This window comes from Eretmochelys imbricata, chromosome 6 (assembly GCF_965152235.1).
Source record: "Eretmochelys imbricata isolate rEreImb1 chromosome 6, rEreImb1.hap1, whole genome shotgun sequence".
NCBI lineage: Eukaryota > Metazoa > Chordata > Testudines > Cheloniidae > Eretmochelys > Eretmochelys imbricata.
In genome coordinates this window covers 20,595,042-20,613,008 of record NC_135577.1, presented here as the reverse complement: position 1 = coordinate 20,613,008, position 17,967 = coordinate 20,595,042, and the positions used below count along the sequence as shown (strand labels likewise).

Sequence of the window (17,967 nt, the reverse complement as noted above, 5' to 3'; positions counted from 1 at the left end):
TCTAGAAGTGTCTTCATTCTGGCTGGCTGTCTGATCAGTGGAATGCCTTAGTCAGTTCAATCATCAGAAATAATTTTAAAACTCTGTCATTTTGAAAGGAACTTTTGTTAATTCACTCTCAGGGAAGTTTTTTTGAAAGACCTTCCTTACTTTAAATATTAGGGGGAGAGTCTGCTGCCTCATAACTGGAAATTTGTTCTCCAATTTGCAAAGCACACATCAGGAAAGACTTTGTAATGCACACACAAGTAATCCCAAACACTGAGCTCTGCGGGCAAAATTTAAGATTCCATCTAGTCTAGTGCTGGTAAGAGTGGGAGTGATAGTGTAGACCAGCTGCTGGCATTTTCACTACTGTGTTGTTTGGATCTGCTGTGAGCAAAGTTAGATGACATAGTGGTAAAAATTCTGACAACCAACCAGTGTACACTAATGCTCCTACAGTTGCTAGCACCAGAGGAGCTGTGCTGATGCTTGTGCAGTATCATGAGATTTCCAGAAAGTTGCTGATAATAGGCACAGGTAAGGAATAAATGCAAGTCTGCATAACTGAATATGAAAAGTGTTTTCCTTTTAATGGAAATCTCTCCAAATTTATCTTCCAAGACCTAAGTAAAAGCTCAGGCTGCCCTAGATGATAACACCTAAAGTAGATTTGATCATGATGACTCAGGCAGAAGGGATCTTTTGGAAATTTTCTTTAGGGGCCCTGGATAAGAAATTAATATTTATAATCCCTTAGGTGATTTTTTTTATTACTTGCCAACTGTTTTTAACTGTATTTACACAACCTGTGCAGGCAAAATGTTTTTCTTTCTTTGGATGGAGAAATCCATTCCTTTTTGTAAAGTAAATCTTCAGACATGTTTCATAACTTTTCACACCTGACTTCTAACTTAATTTATGATACCATAAAGATGTTAGGCTTGCTCTGCTACCTTTTTTTTTAAGCAGCATTTTTAAAGGTAAAATTGACTCCCCCTCTTGCTTGGTGAGCTTTGTTTAGGGAAGTTCATGACAAACCCCAAAGAAGCGTCTCGTGCTGTAAATCTGACTGCAGATTCCTTTATTTTAAGGGCAACAAGCAGAAGTATATCAGCAATTCTATTCATTTTCCACTTTGCAAAGCTTGTATCTGCTTTTGGCCTGTCAAAATATCAGCAGACTCTTGGCTGACTATCTCTAAGAATGCTTCTCTGGGGTGCTCTTTCCCACTATTAGGCTTTAAAAGATACTGCCACTAGGATAAGTATATATTTGATAAAACAGAAGTTGCTACCTGCACGTATTTCACGTGAAAACTGATAGAATTGATTAACTTTTCACCATTAATTTGGTTGTTCTTTCATCGTTCCATTTATCATTAACATAACACCTTTATGAATGTCTTCTCATCCACATGCATTCAGTAATAAGTTCTCTTCATCCATAGCTATCAAAGTACTTCACAGAGGAAGTGTTTAGTGCCTTTCTAAAACACAGTAATGCTTTATATGGACAGTCAGCGCAGGAAGAACAAAGGCCTAGTATTACTAGGCCAGCCATATGTTGTGCCCAGTGTAGTGCTATCTACTCTAAAAGACTTGAGGGATTGATTGGCACTTGTGAATGTTTCAGGTCAAAATTCTACCTGAAACATGTAAAAAGGCAGGTTTCTCCAGTGGCTGCTTGGAGGGAGGTTCCCCTTATCCAGTGCCAACTCCAGGAGTGTGGAAAGCTGCCATAGTATCCCTCTCCCGTCTTTCCTTCCTCATCACTGCCCTGTTTCATCTTCCTCCAAGCTCCTCCATAATTTCCTGTCCCCCATCCAACCCTGTGTTTTTCCTTCTGCCATCACCTATTCCTCTACACCTTACCTTCTCAGTCTCTCTCCTTAGCACCTTGCTCACCTGGTCCTTTTCAGGCCATCTCTGGCTTCCCATATTCCCACATCCTGTCTAACTGATTAACCATACAGTCTAGAGAGTGGCTATCTTCCCTGAGGGTAACCTGGTTTCAGTTTCATTTAAAACAGTGAAGTGGCAGTCTCCCTTCAACATGCAAAGTCTGTAGAGAATGGTGACTGTTTTGGCAGAGCGCAGTTTGGCTTCATCCCCACTGAAAATAATAGTTACTTCAAATAAGGGAAATTTCACAAGTTTTAAAGCCAGTAATCTAAGGTCTGTTGAGACTATTTAAAAACAAAAAGAATCTTAAACCCCCCCCCAATCTCATGAGATTTGTGATAAAATTGTGAGAGTTGGCAACATTAAATTTAGATGTGTGGTGTGTCTGTATTAACTCTTTTGGTTTCCACTTGTGTTTTCTTTGGGGTAATCGAGAAATACTGTTAGATCGTATAGTTGAGATTGATAACTTCTTACCCACACATTTTTTTCTATTTATAACAATGCCCTGCTCTCCCCTCTTCCATGAGTTATATGGTTTAAAAGTTTCATGTTGACAAGATTGAAGGCAGCTTTTCTCCTCTACCTAATAAGCTGTCCTGTCACACAGAGTCCTGGGAAATGAATTTGGAAAGGTAGTATTTAAAACCACATGTAGAGTGAAGATTAACTTTCCTATTAGAGCTGCTACCAAGCTGGCATCAAAGCCATCAAATGTGGGTCAGTGTGTATTCAGTGTCTGAGATAATTTATAGATTTAAAACAAATTAACTTTTTATAATCCCCTGTGTTTAGATTAACAAAATTTATTTCTGGAGCAAAATGGGCAAATAGTATTCAGAGTATTATTAGAATCTTTATATCACTGTCGTTGGTCCTGGGATTGCCAGGCCTTTTCTGATTATCAGATGCAACAAATGACGTCCAATTTTATTGACCAGTTTGGCTTCAACGATGAGAAGTTTGCTGATCAAGATGACATTGGGAAGTAAGTATGACTTTATGCTGGTTTTAACTTGGGATTTTCTTCTTTATTGCATCATTTCACATTTGACTATGTCCCAGTGATTAATTGCAGCCTTGACTGATGCCGAGCTGTCTGCATTTGGCCTTGTTTATCAGTACCAGTGTGGTCAGTTCTTATACTGAGTGCTCCGGGAAGAGCAGATTAGCTCCCCTGAGCAATTTTTCAAAGCAACACTATTTCTTTCCTCCCCCATCCCACGGTAGCTATATAAGAGAACGCATTGCTTGTGACTATATAAATAGACTTCCTAATAGCAGACTTAACCTATGGATCTGTTCTCTTAAATCACAAGACCATTGGCACATGGCTCTGGTGTGGGCAGAATTCATAGGTGGGATAATTTTTAGGCATAGTAGATAGACATGGGGTATATTCTACATCATGGTGCATAGCATACATTAACTTTTCCTGGCAAAGTTGGCAGGAGCAACACATCCATGAGTGTTCTTTTCTGTAGGGGACAGTAAGGAAAGGCTTCATAAATCTATCTGTTCGAGAGCAAAGCAGTTCAGACATACATTTCTACAGTTAGGGTAAGTGAAGAACCTAAAAATGGGAATAGTTTTGGTCCAGGTAAAACACAACCCAAGAATCTTTAGGATGATCCCTATTTCTTAGAATAAAGTAAAATGGACCATGCTTTTGAGAATCCCTCTTGGAAAATGGAGTGAATTGGAGCTGGTGATAAGTGTGGTAGTTTCTATCTAATCCCCAAATTTTATTAAATTGAATTAAGTGTGCATGGCACAAAATAAAGCGAAGTATCCTTTTAAAACAAATTTGAAGAGAGTCCAAGACAGCCAGTTAAATATTAAAGGCAGATTAGTATTGTCATACTGATTGATACCTTACTGTAGCTTGTCTTGCAAAATAGTATAGGAAACTAATTGAGGTTGACTCCTGCCTTCTCAACAGGGAAGAGAATTATATATGATGCCTCTGAGTGTAGAGATGAAGATTCACTTTCACGAGGTGGGAGTCTATAGAAAAGAGGTCAATTTAAATTAGTTAAATACACTTGGGTAGCAGTATTTTTGGTATATACCTGTCATAGGAGCTAGCACACTATACTGCTAGGGTGAGTCTGTCAAGAAGATGACACATAATTAACAAAATGCTTATATAAATATAATGCAGATCTCTTGAGGCGTACACGCTGCCTAGATGTTATGCCTCTAGCTACCACTATGAATTTGATCCCTATATTGCCCATCAGAAACCACACGAGACTCATAAAAATAATCATATATGAGAGTAACTGTATTGCTTGGAATCTTATCTACTTTCTAGCTGTAAACGCTGGTTATTCTTTAGTTATGTGCATGGTGGATCAATTATGTGATTCTAGTCCTTTATGTAAAAGGAATATTGTTAAAATTGTTAGGCCTAAAAATTGATCTGCTTTGACACTGAAGGTCATAATCCAACGAAAGTAAATGCTGTTTCTCTTCTACCCCCTCCTCCAACAGATCTTTAATGCAGTGAGGATTTAGGGGAAGATTAACAAATGCACAGCTAACTTTAAACTCACTCATATACGTGCTTAAAGAGAGAATACCTGTGAATTGTTCTGAAAGGCTGGCAGACTTTTCCCCCTATTTCACACCTGCAGGAAGGGTATTTTAGACATGAGGAGTACTGAATGTTTGCAGTCCTTAAGATGAAACTCTGCAGGTGGGCTCACTGTGGAGAGGTCAGTTTTTAGGCCTAAAGGGACAATAAATGTTAGTTTTTGAACTTAGTATTTCACGTGTGAAATTGTTTTCCTTTCTGTTCACTAGTCCAGTAAGAAAAGGGTCATCAGGTTTATTTGTTTAGGAAATAAGTTTACAATTAATTTTGACACTTTACTATTAGGGTCCAGTCTTGCAAAAGAATCTGCCTTGTTGGACCATTATGTCTTCATAGTCTCCCTGACGAGAGTGGGCAGGTGTAAAATCTGCCTGCATGGATCTCTTTGATGGAGTTAGGGCCTTAGTTGACAACTCATTTTTTAAAATGTATTCTGTCAGTTTGGTAGACATTCCTTGGAACTGTGTATTCACTATTTTTCTATTTTAAAAAGAAAAAGAAATAGAGATGCGTGGTCGTTGACCACATTATATGCGTTTAGTTATTTTATTTTGATTTATTTTGTCCATGTATCTGATCAAAGGTAGCCATTTTTTATATTATTGGCTTAACTGTCTTGTAAGATTTTGTGCATGGAAAACATCCCATGATTTGATAAATTGTTTAACTGTATGATAGTAGGAGGCATGTTTCTCCTAAACACAAAAGTTAAAACTATTTTCTTGCTGTGTGGGAAATTGCTACTTAAGTTTTGTAGTTTCAGGTCATCTTAGTATTCTTGCGCAGTAAAGAGTTCAGAGTATAAAATGTCTCTTTCTTCGTTGTGTAAATTGCAGCATCTTTTTTGCTTTTAGTGCATAAATCTTTACTTTTTTTTGCAGTGTGTCTTTTGATCGCGTGTCAGACATCAACTTTACCCTCAATACGAATGAAAGTGTGAGTATATGTTCCTGCTGCTATCATGACTTCTGTGCTTGAGAGTGTGGACTGCAAAACAAATAATAAAACTTCTACTTGTCTTCAACACGTAGGGTGGGTCAAATGATTCTTTTCAGTATTATACTTGAGGAGTAGCTCATTCACCCACTTTCTTGTAATGATGTAAAGCCTCTGTGTCATTGGGAAACTTGATCACTGCTTTCTATGTCAGCTTCTGAGGAGAGCCACTTTCACTTTAAGGTATGACCAGATACAAGTGCTTCTGTTAGCCGGCTCTGAAGGAAATGCAGTCAAAAGCTGCCTGTTTGCTGTGGTAGAGGTACCTCAGAGCTTGTCTGCACAGTACAGCATAGCATATTAGAGGAGGGTACATCGACGTTACTTGCTAACTGGCCTGTGTAGACCCATGCTGGTATGCTCTAGGACAGTGGTGCTCAAACTTTTTCAGATGTGCCCCCCCTCCCCAAAGGAATCTGTCTGCGCCCCCCACCCCCATTATTGCACAGTCAAGGCTTCCTCAGCAGCAGAGCTTGGACTGAAGGCAGAGCTGGGGGAGGAGCTGGGGCTAGAGGCGGAGCAGGTCTGGGGGCAGAGCTGGGTTGGGGCCGGAGCAGGGTGTGGAGTGGAGCTGTGGGTGAGGGCAGAGCTGGGCCTGGAGGTGGAGCAGGACTGTGGTCTGAATGGGGTTGGAGGCAGAGCTGATCTGGGGGTGGAGCAGGGCTGGAAGCATGGCACTCCCTTCTCGTCCCCTGTGAGGGATGGTCCTGCCGTTCCCGCCCCCTCTTCTCCCCAAACATTTCTCTGTGCCGCCCCGAGACATGCCCCACACTTTGAGAACCACTGCTTTATGAGTTCCCTAGCTCACGGTAATGTTGTATTTACTGACACAGTACTAAGTTAGTACACACTAGGGAACTTCTAGAGCTGGGGTGGGCAAACTTTTTGGCCTGAGGGCCATATCGGGGTATGGGGATTGTATGACTGGCCATGAATGCTCACGAAATTGGGGGTGCGGGAGAGGGTGAGGGCTCCAGCTGGGGGTACAGCCTCTGGTGTGGGACTAGAAATGAGGAGTTCAGGGTGCGGGAGGGGGATCCGGGTTGGGGTATGGGAGGGGTATGAGGGCTCCAGCTGGGGGTGCAGGAGGGTGCTCTGGGCTGGGATCGAGAAGTTCGGAGGGGGATCATGACTGTGGCAGGGGATTGGGGCGTGTGGTGGGGGCTCAGGGGATGCAGGCTCCGGATGGTACTTACCGCAAGCAGCTCCTGGAAGCATGTCCCCCCTCTGTCCGCAGGTGCAACCTTTGCAGCTCCCATTGGTCAGGAACTGCGGCCAATGGGACCTGTGGGGGTGGCGCGCAGAGCCACCTGGCCACGCCTCCGCGTACTACGTAGGAGCCAGAGTGGGGGTCATACCAGCTGCTTCCTGGGAGCTGAGGGCCGGATTAAATGGTCTGTTGGGCCAGATGTGGCTCATGGGCCGTAGTTTACCTACCCCTGTGTGGGACAGTTACTGTGCAACATGTTGGTATATCTTAGAAATCACACTGCTCTAGTGCAGATTGCTGCACTGAGTAGACAAGCCCTCAGATTCATGAACAGACTTGGGTATCATTCTCTGGGCCTGTGCTGTTTGCTTAAGTAGTTTATAGTGTGTGGGTAATAGCTTCTCACTCTTCCACCAAAATGCAAATTATGGTCTTAACCAGCAATGTAAAAGGAGTAAGGGGACAGAAATGTAAAGATCTTTTCCCCAGAAAATGTTTCTCTGGTGTGCTAACCTCCTCCCTCCTTGAGTGTATGTGCCTGTCCCTTCTACCTCCCACCACTCCCCAAAAAAAATCTGGAGAGAGAATTCACAGTGGGGAAAAATGTCACCAAAACTTCGAAATGTTCTTTAGCTATGCCCAGGGAGTGAGCAGGAAATTGTAAAACAGGCACCACTGTAAAGGCAGAGTTTCCTGAACTGCTCTCATAGAAAACTTAGTCAAAGCTTGATTAATCCAAATCTGGGTGCATATCTCATTCATGGGATATAGTGTGGGTTCCTTATATGCACCTTTATTCTTTTCTGAGACTATATTAAAAATTGTTTAACCATAGAAATAAGGTGGAGTAGTGTACAGTTTGTGAATGGTCTTTACTCCTGTTCATACTTTTGCTTTGTGTTCTGCTGTAGGGGAATATTGCATTGTTTGAGGCATGCTGTAAGGAGAGAATACAGCAGTTTGATGATGGTGGTTCTGATGAAGAAGATATATGGGAAGAAAAACACATTGCATTTACACCAGAATCTCAGAGACGATCCAGGTGAGCAGTGTTTGTTTTCCATCCAATTTGTACCACCGAAGAACCTCACTGTTTTCATTGAGTACGTCTGTTGGTACAAATTCTTGACTGCTTGGAAGGCCTGTCGAACAGAGAGAAATCAGAGACAAATTGAGTAGTTGCTGCTGTTCTGGGATAACCTATTAGAGGATGAGCCCAGTACCTGTCCCCTCCAGTCTTTTGCCTCTGTAAGAGGTTTAGGCAGCAGGCCTCTCTGCTACTCAGCACTTCTTCAGCTTTCCTTTTTTCTTCCATTCTTGCTCCTTTCCTCCACTGCCACTTGGGCCAAACCTCCTCCTTGGTTATGATTTCCAGAGGCTCCGAGCTGTCCAGCCCAAGCAGCCTGCCTTCCCTTTAGCATGCTACACCAGCAGGAGGCCAGTGTACTCAGGCTGTATAGTGCCAGGGTCCCCCTCCTTGTGCTGCAATAATAGAGATTTTTTTCTTTTTTCTTTCAAAGAGCAGGTTGAGGATAATCTGTTGTCCCCAGTGCTTTCACTGACCCTTCAGCTCTCCACTCAAATTTCCAGAGTTTCCTGTCAGGGATCCCTTTGGAATGTCTCCTCTGACCTTTGCACAGTAGCACCATATACACTGTTGTCTGTTCCCCCTCCACTTGCAAATACCTGTGACCAGGAATTTGTGCTAGACCATTATGTTGCTGCTGCATTTAGGAATATGTATAGGTCCAGGTTACCAGTGCACTGATGTCTGTGCAGAAGCGAGGGAAAAACCTGGATGTCAGTCTGGAAGGGAGGAAGAGTGGGGAAGCTGTTGCCCTGCTCTCCTTAGGACTACTTCTGTCCATCCTCTGGCATTTGCAGCAGCCCATGTGGACCAAATGAAGTCTCTCTCTGCTTTATTGCCTGGTGCTGTTTGACCTGGCCCCTAGCTATATTCCCTCCCCTTTCCTATTTCCCCTTGGCATGAGGGCAGTGGCAGCCATCTTTCCTTTCCCTTGTTGCTGTGGGAGAGATGGGTCAATTAACTTTGTCAAGTCAAAAAACACCCTAAAATCTTGATCCGTTCTGGCAGCGCTGAAGAGTAAGTTTAACAGCTAATGCTGCAGTGTAGTTCCAGCTGATGATCCCTCAGTGTTTATGGTCAGACTTCCTACCTGCTAACTTGATTTGCAGTTCTGTTTTAGCCTCGGGAAAACTCCACTAGCCCAATGCACCCCTGGGAATTCCTTCTAAATATTGAATATAAACAATCCCTTTATATTTTGTGAAGCTCGGGCAGTACGGACAGTGAAGAAAGTACAGACTCTGAAGAAGAGGATGGAACAAAACAAGACTTGTTTGAATCAAATACCAATGCAGAGGACAAAATGGAAGTGGACTTAAGTGAACGTAGGTGGTTTTTTATCCTACTGCCTCGATCTGCTTAGATTACCTGATGGAGGAATTAGATTGCAAGTTATCAGTGTAGGAAAATGTAACGGTCATTCAGTTAAGTGGTAGCTCATAGTGCAATTTTGTCTTCCTTACCACTTTATTGAGGCCCCTGCAGTTTAATATCTCACCTTTGCACCAAGAGGTTTTCTGAGTAAAATCCTCATAGCAGGATGCGAGTGTTGTCAAGTATGAGCACTTCAGGTGCCTGGCTGAGTCAGACACATGATAATGTAGTATTCTGTTTATAAAATAGATTTTGGGTTTTTTTTAAAAGAAATTGGGTTTTTTCCCCAAAAGGGATGTGTAGTTTAAACAAGCACACCTGTTTGAATCTGTTTAAAGCTGATGAAAGCTTTGGAGACTCATCAGTCTAAACCATTTGATATCTTTACTGAAACTAGTGAAAGTAAAATTTTGGAAGTGACAGAAAATCTGTACCCGTTTCAGACAAACTTTTATTCCATGCTGGTTCTTTTTTAATAGTTTTACACAGGAGCCAAGAAGTTACTTGGACTGTAGGTACAGACTGTTAATGTTTTAAGGCATTAGACTTCTAGGGGCTCTTAAGCCTGGTCTGAACACACAGTTGTACCTGTTTTACTGAAGGCATAACTTTTTTTATGCTGATTTAGTTAAACTGGTGCAATTTTGTTTGTAGACAATCTTACCAGTTTAAACATGGCTTATGACAGTTAGGGTCGCATCAGTAAATTCACAGGTGCAAGCTAAACTGATATAACCTCTCTTAAATTGGCAGTCCACACATACGAGTTGCACTGGTTTAATAGAACTGATTTAAATTAAACTAGTGCAACGTCTATGTATAGAAGAATGCTTAGTATTTTTTTATATTGATTATAAGGAATTATAAAAACAAAACAAAAGGAATTTGTTTTTTTCCTCTTCCTTTTGTCAGATTGGTGTCCCTGGCATCTGTGTGTCCAACAAGTTTTTATCCTTGTGGATACCCTCCCCTATCTGTCTGGATTGGAATTTCCTGTTACAATTGTAGTTAGTCACAGGGCTTCCTTTTCAGCCTGACTTTTTTGTACGTAACTGCTAATGAAAACAAGTATTTGCCTATGGGACGATGAAGCACCTTGAATGAGTACTCTGAGTTAGAGGCCTATTTTCAAAATAAACTTGCTACAAAATTTAAAATTCTAGTGGGAAGAATTTTAAAATAAAATGCTAAATCCTCATTTGTTTTTTGCAACAAAATTTTGCAGCACTTTGCTAGTGAACTGATTACTTATTTTCTTTGTTGCAGTTAACAAACACACATAGTAAACAGAAGCTAAACACTGAGAAGAACACTTAGTTTTAGAAACAGGTGTTGACAGTAACAAATTAATACTTTTTTTTCTATAAAATGTTGGACTATATTCATCCCTAGTGTAACTCAGTTAAATTATTTTTAATGTGTCATCTGTTAGATTGGATTGATTGCAGAATGCCATGAGTTATAGTGGTATTTTCCTCTAGTTTCATAGACCAAATTAATTTTGTGTTTGTGAATTGCATTCAGTTTCTAACTCTAGTGTATGCAGTGTTTCAGGTTAGCTATATGTGCATGTATAGAGTCATAATGTATTAAGAAGTGAATTATATCAATTTCGAAATACGTTATAATTGAAATTGTCAATGTTTCTAGCACCAAACTGGTCGGCTAACTTTGACGTACCCATGGAAACTGCACATGGTGCCAATTTGGATTCTGTTGGGTCTGATGTATGGAGCACAGAAGAACCTATGCCAGGAAAAGAAACTGGCTGGGCTTCTTTTTCAGAGTTTACATCTTCTCTAAGGTAGGAGAATTTTATTATGCTTTACCCCAGGCTACCAGCTGCCAAGGATAATGGCAGTCGGTACTAGTCCATTTAGTGGGCATATGCATGTCTTTTGCAGAAGTGTTTGCATAATCCATTATGGAGTTCTGCCTGAAACAGAACTAGTGTTACTTGTCGTTTGCTGTACGATGTTGTTGGGGATTTTTTGTGGAGTTAAAAGGTATATTGTACGTAAGGGCGTCATCTACTCTACAACTATCATCTACTCAGGAGACTCAGATCCAGTCCATTTCTGGTGTAGATGGTGTATCTAATTATATCTTGCTAATCAATTTGGTTGATTGGTAGGATGTTTAGGTCCTAGCCACACTCTTTTTTTTATAAGTGGACTGTAGCTGTAGTGCCAATTGGGCCTAAGTGACAAATGCATCTTTGAATATGGAATAAATTGAAAGAGTATGATGGCTCTGTTTTGTGATGTAAAGAAAATAGTTTTGTATATGTCTGAAAATCCATCCACTCCATGAAGCCCATGATGACTTGCTTAGACAGTCCCATAGTACTTTGAAGTGCTTGACCCTTTTCTGCTGTGTATTGGTTTGCATCAGAAATAGTAAGATTCCTAGGTATGAGATTGTAGCCACGTAAATATCCCCAGAAATGTGAATCTTTTAAAAATTGCCCAATTATTGTGCTCCAGAATGTACTTTCATTTAGGGCTGGTCTACACTTTAAACACTGTAGCAGCACAGCTGCAGCACAACAGCTGCCCTGCTTTAGCACTTCAGCATAGACGCTGCTGACAGCAGTTGGAGGGGTTCTCCTGTCTGCATAGGTAATCCACTTCCCTGAGAGGCCGCAGCTCGGTCGACTGAAGCCTTATTCCATTGACAGAATGTTAGCTACACTGGGGGTTAGGTCAGCTTAACTGTGTTGCTCAGGGTTAGCTGGGTTGACCTAACTTCGTAGTGTAGACCACGCCTTCGTCTCTTGCCTGCATGGGTGGTGAAGATCATATTCAGAATATAAATCAATTAAACAGATGTAGTGATTGATGTCTGCCAGAGTGTGCAGCTGCTCCGAAGCAACTGGTCCAAGAGATGTGAACTGCACCATTCCTCTCCATTGGGTTGTTATAATGAACTCTGATTTCATTTCAAATGTCACCATTACAGCTCTTCAATGCAATGCCTGAAATGGGGGCAGGGTGCAGTTGGCAGCTACTTTGTGGTTGTCAAGATTTACTGGTGTGACGACCAAGTAATTCAAACTGCCCTCCCAAACTTAAAATGACCTCTGCTCAAAGATGATGGGAAAGAGATGTATTCCCTCTCTGTAACAAGCTTCCAACTATTTAATAGGTAACAAAAACCAAAACTGTTCCTTACCTACATGTCAATAGCTGTATTTTTTCCTGTAGCTTCTGCAGTGCAATTAAACACCTACAGCACATTTCAAAATTGAAAATTTGGGGGCAGTGTACGATAAATTGAATTTAATATCAAATTAAATAAGACAAGGTATATTGTCTGACCTGGACTGCTTGGAAGTAAAGGTGAACAGTGCTGCATAATTTCAAGGTTTCTGCTGCAGTTTTGGGGTCCTAGTCCCTACTGTGTAAATTGCATCTTGTGCCCTTGGAATAGTAAAGGAACTGTTTCAAATTCACTTCAAAATGAGACCCTAATTCTGCAGTTAACCGCTTGTGGGTGGACTGCTATCCAGCACGGAGCCATTGCCTTTTATGGGACTTAAATGCATGCTTTCATGAATAGGGATATTTTTGCTGAATCGGGGCAAAAAGTCATTTACAATTATTTAAGATTGGAAGTGGCAGAAATGTGGTGTCTGTTTGGGGTCCTGTGGGATGTATAAATTTTGAGACCTTAATCCAGATACCAGTGGACAAACATCTATGTTATAAAGACCACCTCTGTGGTTGGTGGTGGTCTACTTCGTGGGCAGAGATGGCATTGATTTGATTTGGATATAGAGATTGAGCAACCCAGATACCATTTCCATGAAAGGGACAGTCTAGCTGAGAATATATTTAAAAGGAAACTGCAAGGGACAAAAAAAAAATTAGACTTGTCCTTTTTATCCTGTTTCTGTGTCTCCCTCTCTCTCTTGATATTAAACCAGAAAATCTTAATTCTGGCTTTTCCTAACTTTGTAGTGCTTGACTTTGCATCCTTAAAATTCTTTTAACATTTCTTGGATGAGTTGTAGCATAGTTGATTTCAGTGGGATTCTGGAGTTGATAGTACTCACAGAAATAGAAACGTTATTTTAGAAGTTCTGGTTGTAAGTTGCATTTTAATGTTGAGAAATCTTTTTCCAAAACGTAATTCACTTTCATTTGTATTTAAGTTCGAAAGAGTCTTTAAGAAGTAATTCTCCTGTGGAAATGGAAACAAACACAGAACCAATGGATCCCCTGAGTGCAAATATATCTGCACTTGCAACACAGCCAGAGGGTAAGTGCACTGAAATTATTCAAATTATGTGCAAAAGAATAACTTAGAAGCAGAGTGGCTTAAATGAGTAGAGCATTAGACTTCCTGGTTCTACCACTAGCTTCCTGGGAGATCTTGAGCAAGTCATTTCCCCTCTCAGCACCTCTGTTTCCCCGTCTGTAAACTGAGGGTAAGGATACTGACCTCTTCTGAAACGAGTTTTGAGATCTACAGAAGAAAAGCACTGTATAAAAGCAAGCTATTAGTGTTAATATTAACTTTACTTTTTTTATTAGTCAGTGGGACTTGGGCACAGCTTTAGTTAAGATGGCCTTTAGCCTCTTTAGTCTTTGGAAGCAGCAGTGAACAGTCTGTGTGTCCGTCTCTCCCTCCTGTCGTCTAGCTTTTCCAGCGCATGCTCAAAGTGGATTAAAAATGAGCAGGTTACCCCTCTTCCCAATTAATGAACATAACAAGTGCTGGAAGCCCGGGATCTTCAGACCTAACTATGGGCTTGTCTACATAGGGAAACTTACCGGGAGACCTGTACCAGTATGATAATACCAGTATAACTTCCTATGTGAATACTCTTGTTCCAGAATAAGTGTCCAAACAAGGAGTTATAGCAGTAAATTTCCCTGTGTGGACAAGCCCTAACTAAGTGTTGCAGCTTCTGCAAATATCTACATTGCTAACTGATTTGGAAAATGTATGTTTTCTTCAGTAGCTGTTAAAATATTTCTGCCCATATTTGTGCCCATATTTAAAGTATATGTGCCCATGCATATTTTACCTGCCGTGTGGGATTTGCAAAGTAAACAAAACTGCAGGAAGATTGTGATTACAATAGACGTTCTCCTCCTACACATCTCAACTGATTTTTACTTGTTCATTACCTATAAAAATCATTAGCAATATCCTGATTTATTTCACTGTATCAGCCCAAGGAAGTGTTGCTATGGAGGCCAGTTCAGATGGAGAAGATGATGTGGAAAATGCAGACAAGGTAACTGAGACAGTAATGAATGGCAGCATGAAGGAAACCCTGAGCCTTACTGTAGATGCTAAAACTGAAACAGCTGTCTTCAAAAGGTGAGGAAATCTAGTTCATTTCTCTGATTCACTCAGGGTGTACAAATTTTTTTTCTCCTCCTTTAAAAATGTTTTTAATAAATGTTGACTGAGCATTTTATTCAGTCCATTTGGAAGTATTTCACAGAACTAATGATTTCCAAGACTCTAGACACCTGCATGCAGAGATTTTAAACTTAACAGTCTAACTCCAGTTTTCCGTTACCTGAGCTTTCATTCATATGTAAATTTGAGTAGAGGTTATGGAGCTAGGTTTTGTTCTGCACTGGAACTGAAACAAAACCTTCTGAACTATTAACTGAATTGTGTTGCGATGTCAATTTTTGGATTGAGAGCTGAGTTTTTTTGATTAGGGAAGGTTTTGTGTGTCCAGGGCTTTTGGGTGAGTGAGATGCTTCTTCGAGTATTGGTCCCTAGGTGTCTTCCACTGTGGGTGAATTCTTTCAAGCAGTGTCTTTTGTCAATACATGCACCCTTGCCTTTTGTGTGCTTTCAACCAAAGGAATTAAAGGGTGGAGCGGAGAGGACTGGACTAACTGTCTTTCCAGTTCCTTCTTACTGCCATATGGCCTGGATCAGAATGTCCAGTGTCTGGAGCTTTCCTTGGTGTTCTCTGATCTGTAAATATTCCAAAATTTGCTTTTGCCTATAGTTCTTTATATCACAGGTGTTTTCTCAGTTTCATTGTAAGCCCCAACCACTTTAAATGTGAAGTGCTCTCTTTTGGCCTTGCCACTGCCTTTATAATTAGTTTTTAATAGTTTTATAGCTTTTAGTAGAGTTTTCTAGTTAGATTCCCTACCTCAGGGGACTTCCCTCTTCACCTCAGCCTCCCGTATCCCTTCCAGTACTATGATAATTGTTGCTGCTCTTCTGAGTTTCCTCTGATTTGATAGTGTATTTCTGATCATGAGGTGTCTAAAACTGAATGCAAAATTGCTGGTGCAATAGCAGCAGAACTGTTTAGAGCATATATCCCTTCACTGCTACATGATCGTGATGCTTCTCTATATATAACAAAATTGCAATGACTCTTTCTGGCCATTGTTTGAGTAAATCACACATCTAACTATTCTCCTAGTCTATCCCTGTCTCTTTGAATTTTATGGTCCATTTTTTGATCCATGCTGCGTGAAGTCAGTTTCTACTGTTGTGGTTCTTTTACCTCCAGCCTATGCTGCTTCCATTCACAATACTTTGGTATAGAATTGTGAATTCTGAGATCCCTCGAAGAGTGAAAAAAAAACAAACTAATTGTAGAAAGATACTTTGACTTCTAACCCTCTAAAGGGGACTATATAGTTAGACCTGAGCTTCAGATGAAAGTCCCAAAATACCTTTAATTTGAAAGGAAAGCCCCCTAGACTAATAGCATGCCTAGTAAAACAGAGATCAGGTCAATGGTAAAGACGGGAGACTAGCTTGGAATAGGAAAACATGTAACTTGCAATCTCACATACAGGGAAAATGTTCCAGAATGCTGTATGGTGAGTTTTGATCAAATCCACTCTGTGACAATTGTAATCATGTGCCTTTTCATTCCTTGTAATCCTAATCTGTAAATATTTCAAAGTAGTGCACAGAACTTTGTGGGATCAGTAGAACTCCCATTAGAGTCAGTATTTGTATGGCTAAAACCCCATTTGCTGCTTTGGGATGTGGGGATGTCCAGAAGTAGTGAGGATACAGAATTTTTGCATCAGTCCTTCTGGCTTGCTCCTCCCTGAGTTAAGCACTGTATACAAATTCTTACCATATTCTCTCATTTGAATTCTTTAGGCTGCTGCTGATAGAAAATTGGTATAATGAAACTGACAGGGTCCCAGAGAGACTTGGGTGTTCAGAGTAGTCTCCCTCTTTTTCCCTGAACTTGAGATTGCACAAGGGGTTTTCAGTTAATGTATTTAGGGCTTACTTTAGGTCAGCTAATTTATTATTACTGCTTACTGTTTGAATTGAGGTAGCACCTGGAGGCTGTACTCAGAATTGGGGCCCTTTTGTGCTAAATTATGTACAAACATGGAGGTGGACATAGTTCCTGCCCCCAAAGAATTTTAAAGGAGGTATCTCAAACATTTGGGAGAGAAGATGGGGAAAGTAGTTATAGGCATGTTTGTTTGCAAAGACACAACAAATATCAGAAGTCCCTCTTGGGCATCTGTCATCAGTTGGGTTTTTTTGGTAGGCATCTTGGGGAAAAGTTGCTCTTGAGGAAGGATTTAAAGGAGAACTGAGTAATAGCTTTATGTACTAGTTAGGAAGGATGTTTCATGCGTTCTTTAGTGTTGCTCTTTGTGGAAGTAACTGGTAAATGGAAGCTGACACAGTAGAGGTACTTAAGTTGTGAAGGTTTGTAAAGACCGGAAGCTTGTATTTCAAGCAGTGAAAAAAGGAGAGCAAGTGGAGAGACCCAGAAGTGGAAGAAAATTCTGGCCACGTCACAACCTATCTGAGAGGAGGAGATTCTAGTAGTCAAGACAGGAGATCCAGACAAGGATTTTAGTGGTATGAATAGAAAAGGGGTTAGCTATGTTAGGGGGTCAGTATTAGGAAGATTTTGACATGGCCTGGATGTTGTGAAGGCCTTGAACAAAGGTGCAGTCAAAGCGGACATCCATATTATGGACCAGAATGGCAGGAAGGATAGCAGAGGTGTCGGGTATGACGGAGAATGGGTGGAGTGGGGAGGGCTTTGGAGGAAACAGACTGAGTTTAGTTTTGGTTATATTAAGTTTATTTATATTTATATATAATAAATATAATATATTATATATAAATATATATATATTATATTTAGTAAATATATTAAGTATAATTAATTAATAATTAATAAAGAATATAAATAAATATATATATATTATATTTAGTAAATATATTAAGTATATTTAAGTTAATGGGAAAACATCTAAAAAGAGATGTCCGTTTGGATGAATGAGCTCTTAAGTGCTACCGTAATGCAAACAAATAGTAATGGAGGGAGATGGGTCAGTGGTAGAGAGATGTCCATATCATTGGCGCAGAGGTGATAGCTGGATCTGAAAGTGTCAGTGAGGTTGTCTGTAGATGGGAACTTCAGGAGGAAAGGAAGTGGGCCAAGGACAGAGCCTAGTGGGACAGATGCCTGTGTAAAGTGAGATATGGGACCAGGAGGATCCACTGAAAGAACAACCAAAGTAATAGGACAACTGGGAGAGGAGAGTCTCTCACAAATCTTAAGGGAGAAAAAGGACTCACATCATATGGTGGCAGGTTTACAGTTTGAGAGGTGTGTAAGGTTTGCACTTGAAATCAATGAAGGGTGGTTGGCTGACATAGAATCCTAGAAAATCAGGGTTGGAAGGGACCTCGAGTCATCTAGTCCAACCGCTGCTCAAAGCAGGACCAATCCCCAACTAAATCATCCAAGCCAGGGCTTTGTCAAGCCTAACCTTGAAAACCTCTAAGGAAGGAGATTCCACCACCTCCCTAAGTAAACCATTCA

General features: G+C 40.7%; 1 protein-coding gene across 5 annotated transcripts in view; it reads left to right on the top strand.

The window, feature by feature from the left end:
* Positions 1–17,967, top strand: part of PPP6R3 (protein phosphatase 6 regulatory subunit 3) — a 137,907-nt gene that overhangs the window by 110,167 nt on the left and 9,773 nt on the right. For 3 of the 5 annotated variants that reach the window (XM_077818180.1, XM_077818182.1, XM_077818181.1), the window contains 7 exons: positions 2,777–2,874; positions 5,367–5,421; positions 7,603–7,733; positions 8,985–9,103; positions 10,803–10,956; positions 13,309–13,415; positions 14,336–14,486. In XM_077818180.1, coding sequence (XP_077674306.1) covers positions 2,777–2,874; positions 5,367–5,421; positions 7,603–7,733; positions 8,985–9,103; positions 10,803–10,956; positions 13,309–13,415; positions 14,336–14,486 — 815 coding nt within the window. The remainder of the gene's footprint in view (positions 1–2,776; positions 2,875–5,366; positions 5,422–7,602; positions 7,734–8,984; positions 9,104–10,802; positions 10,957–13,308; positions 13,416–14,335; positions 14,487–17,967) is intronic. The other 2 variants (XM_077818184.1, XM_077818183.1) reach the window with 2 other exon arrangements.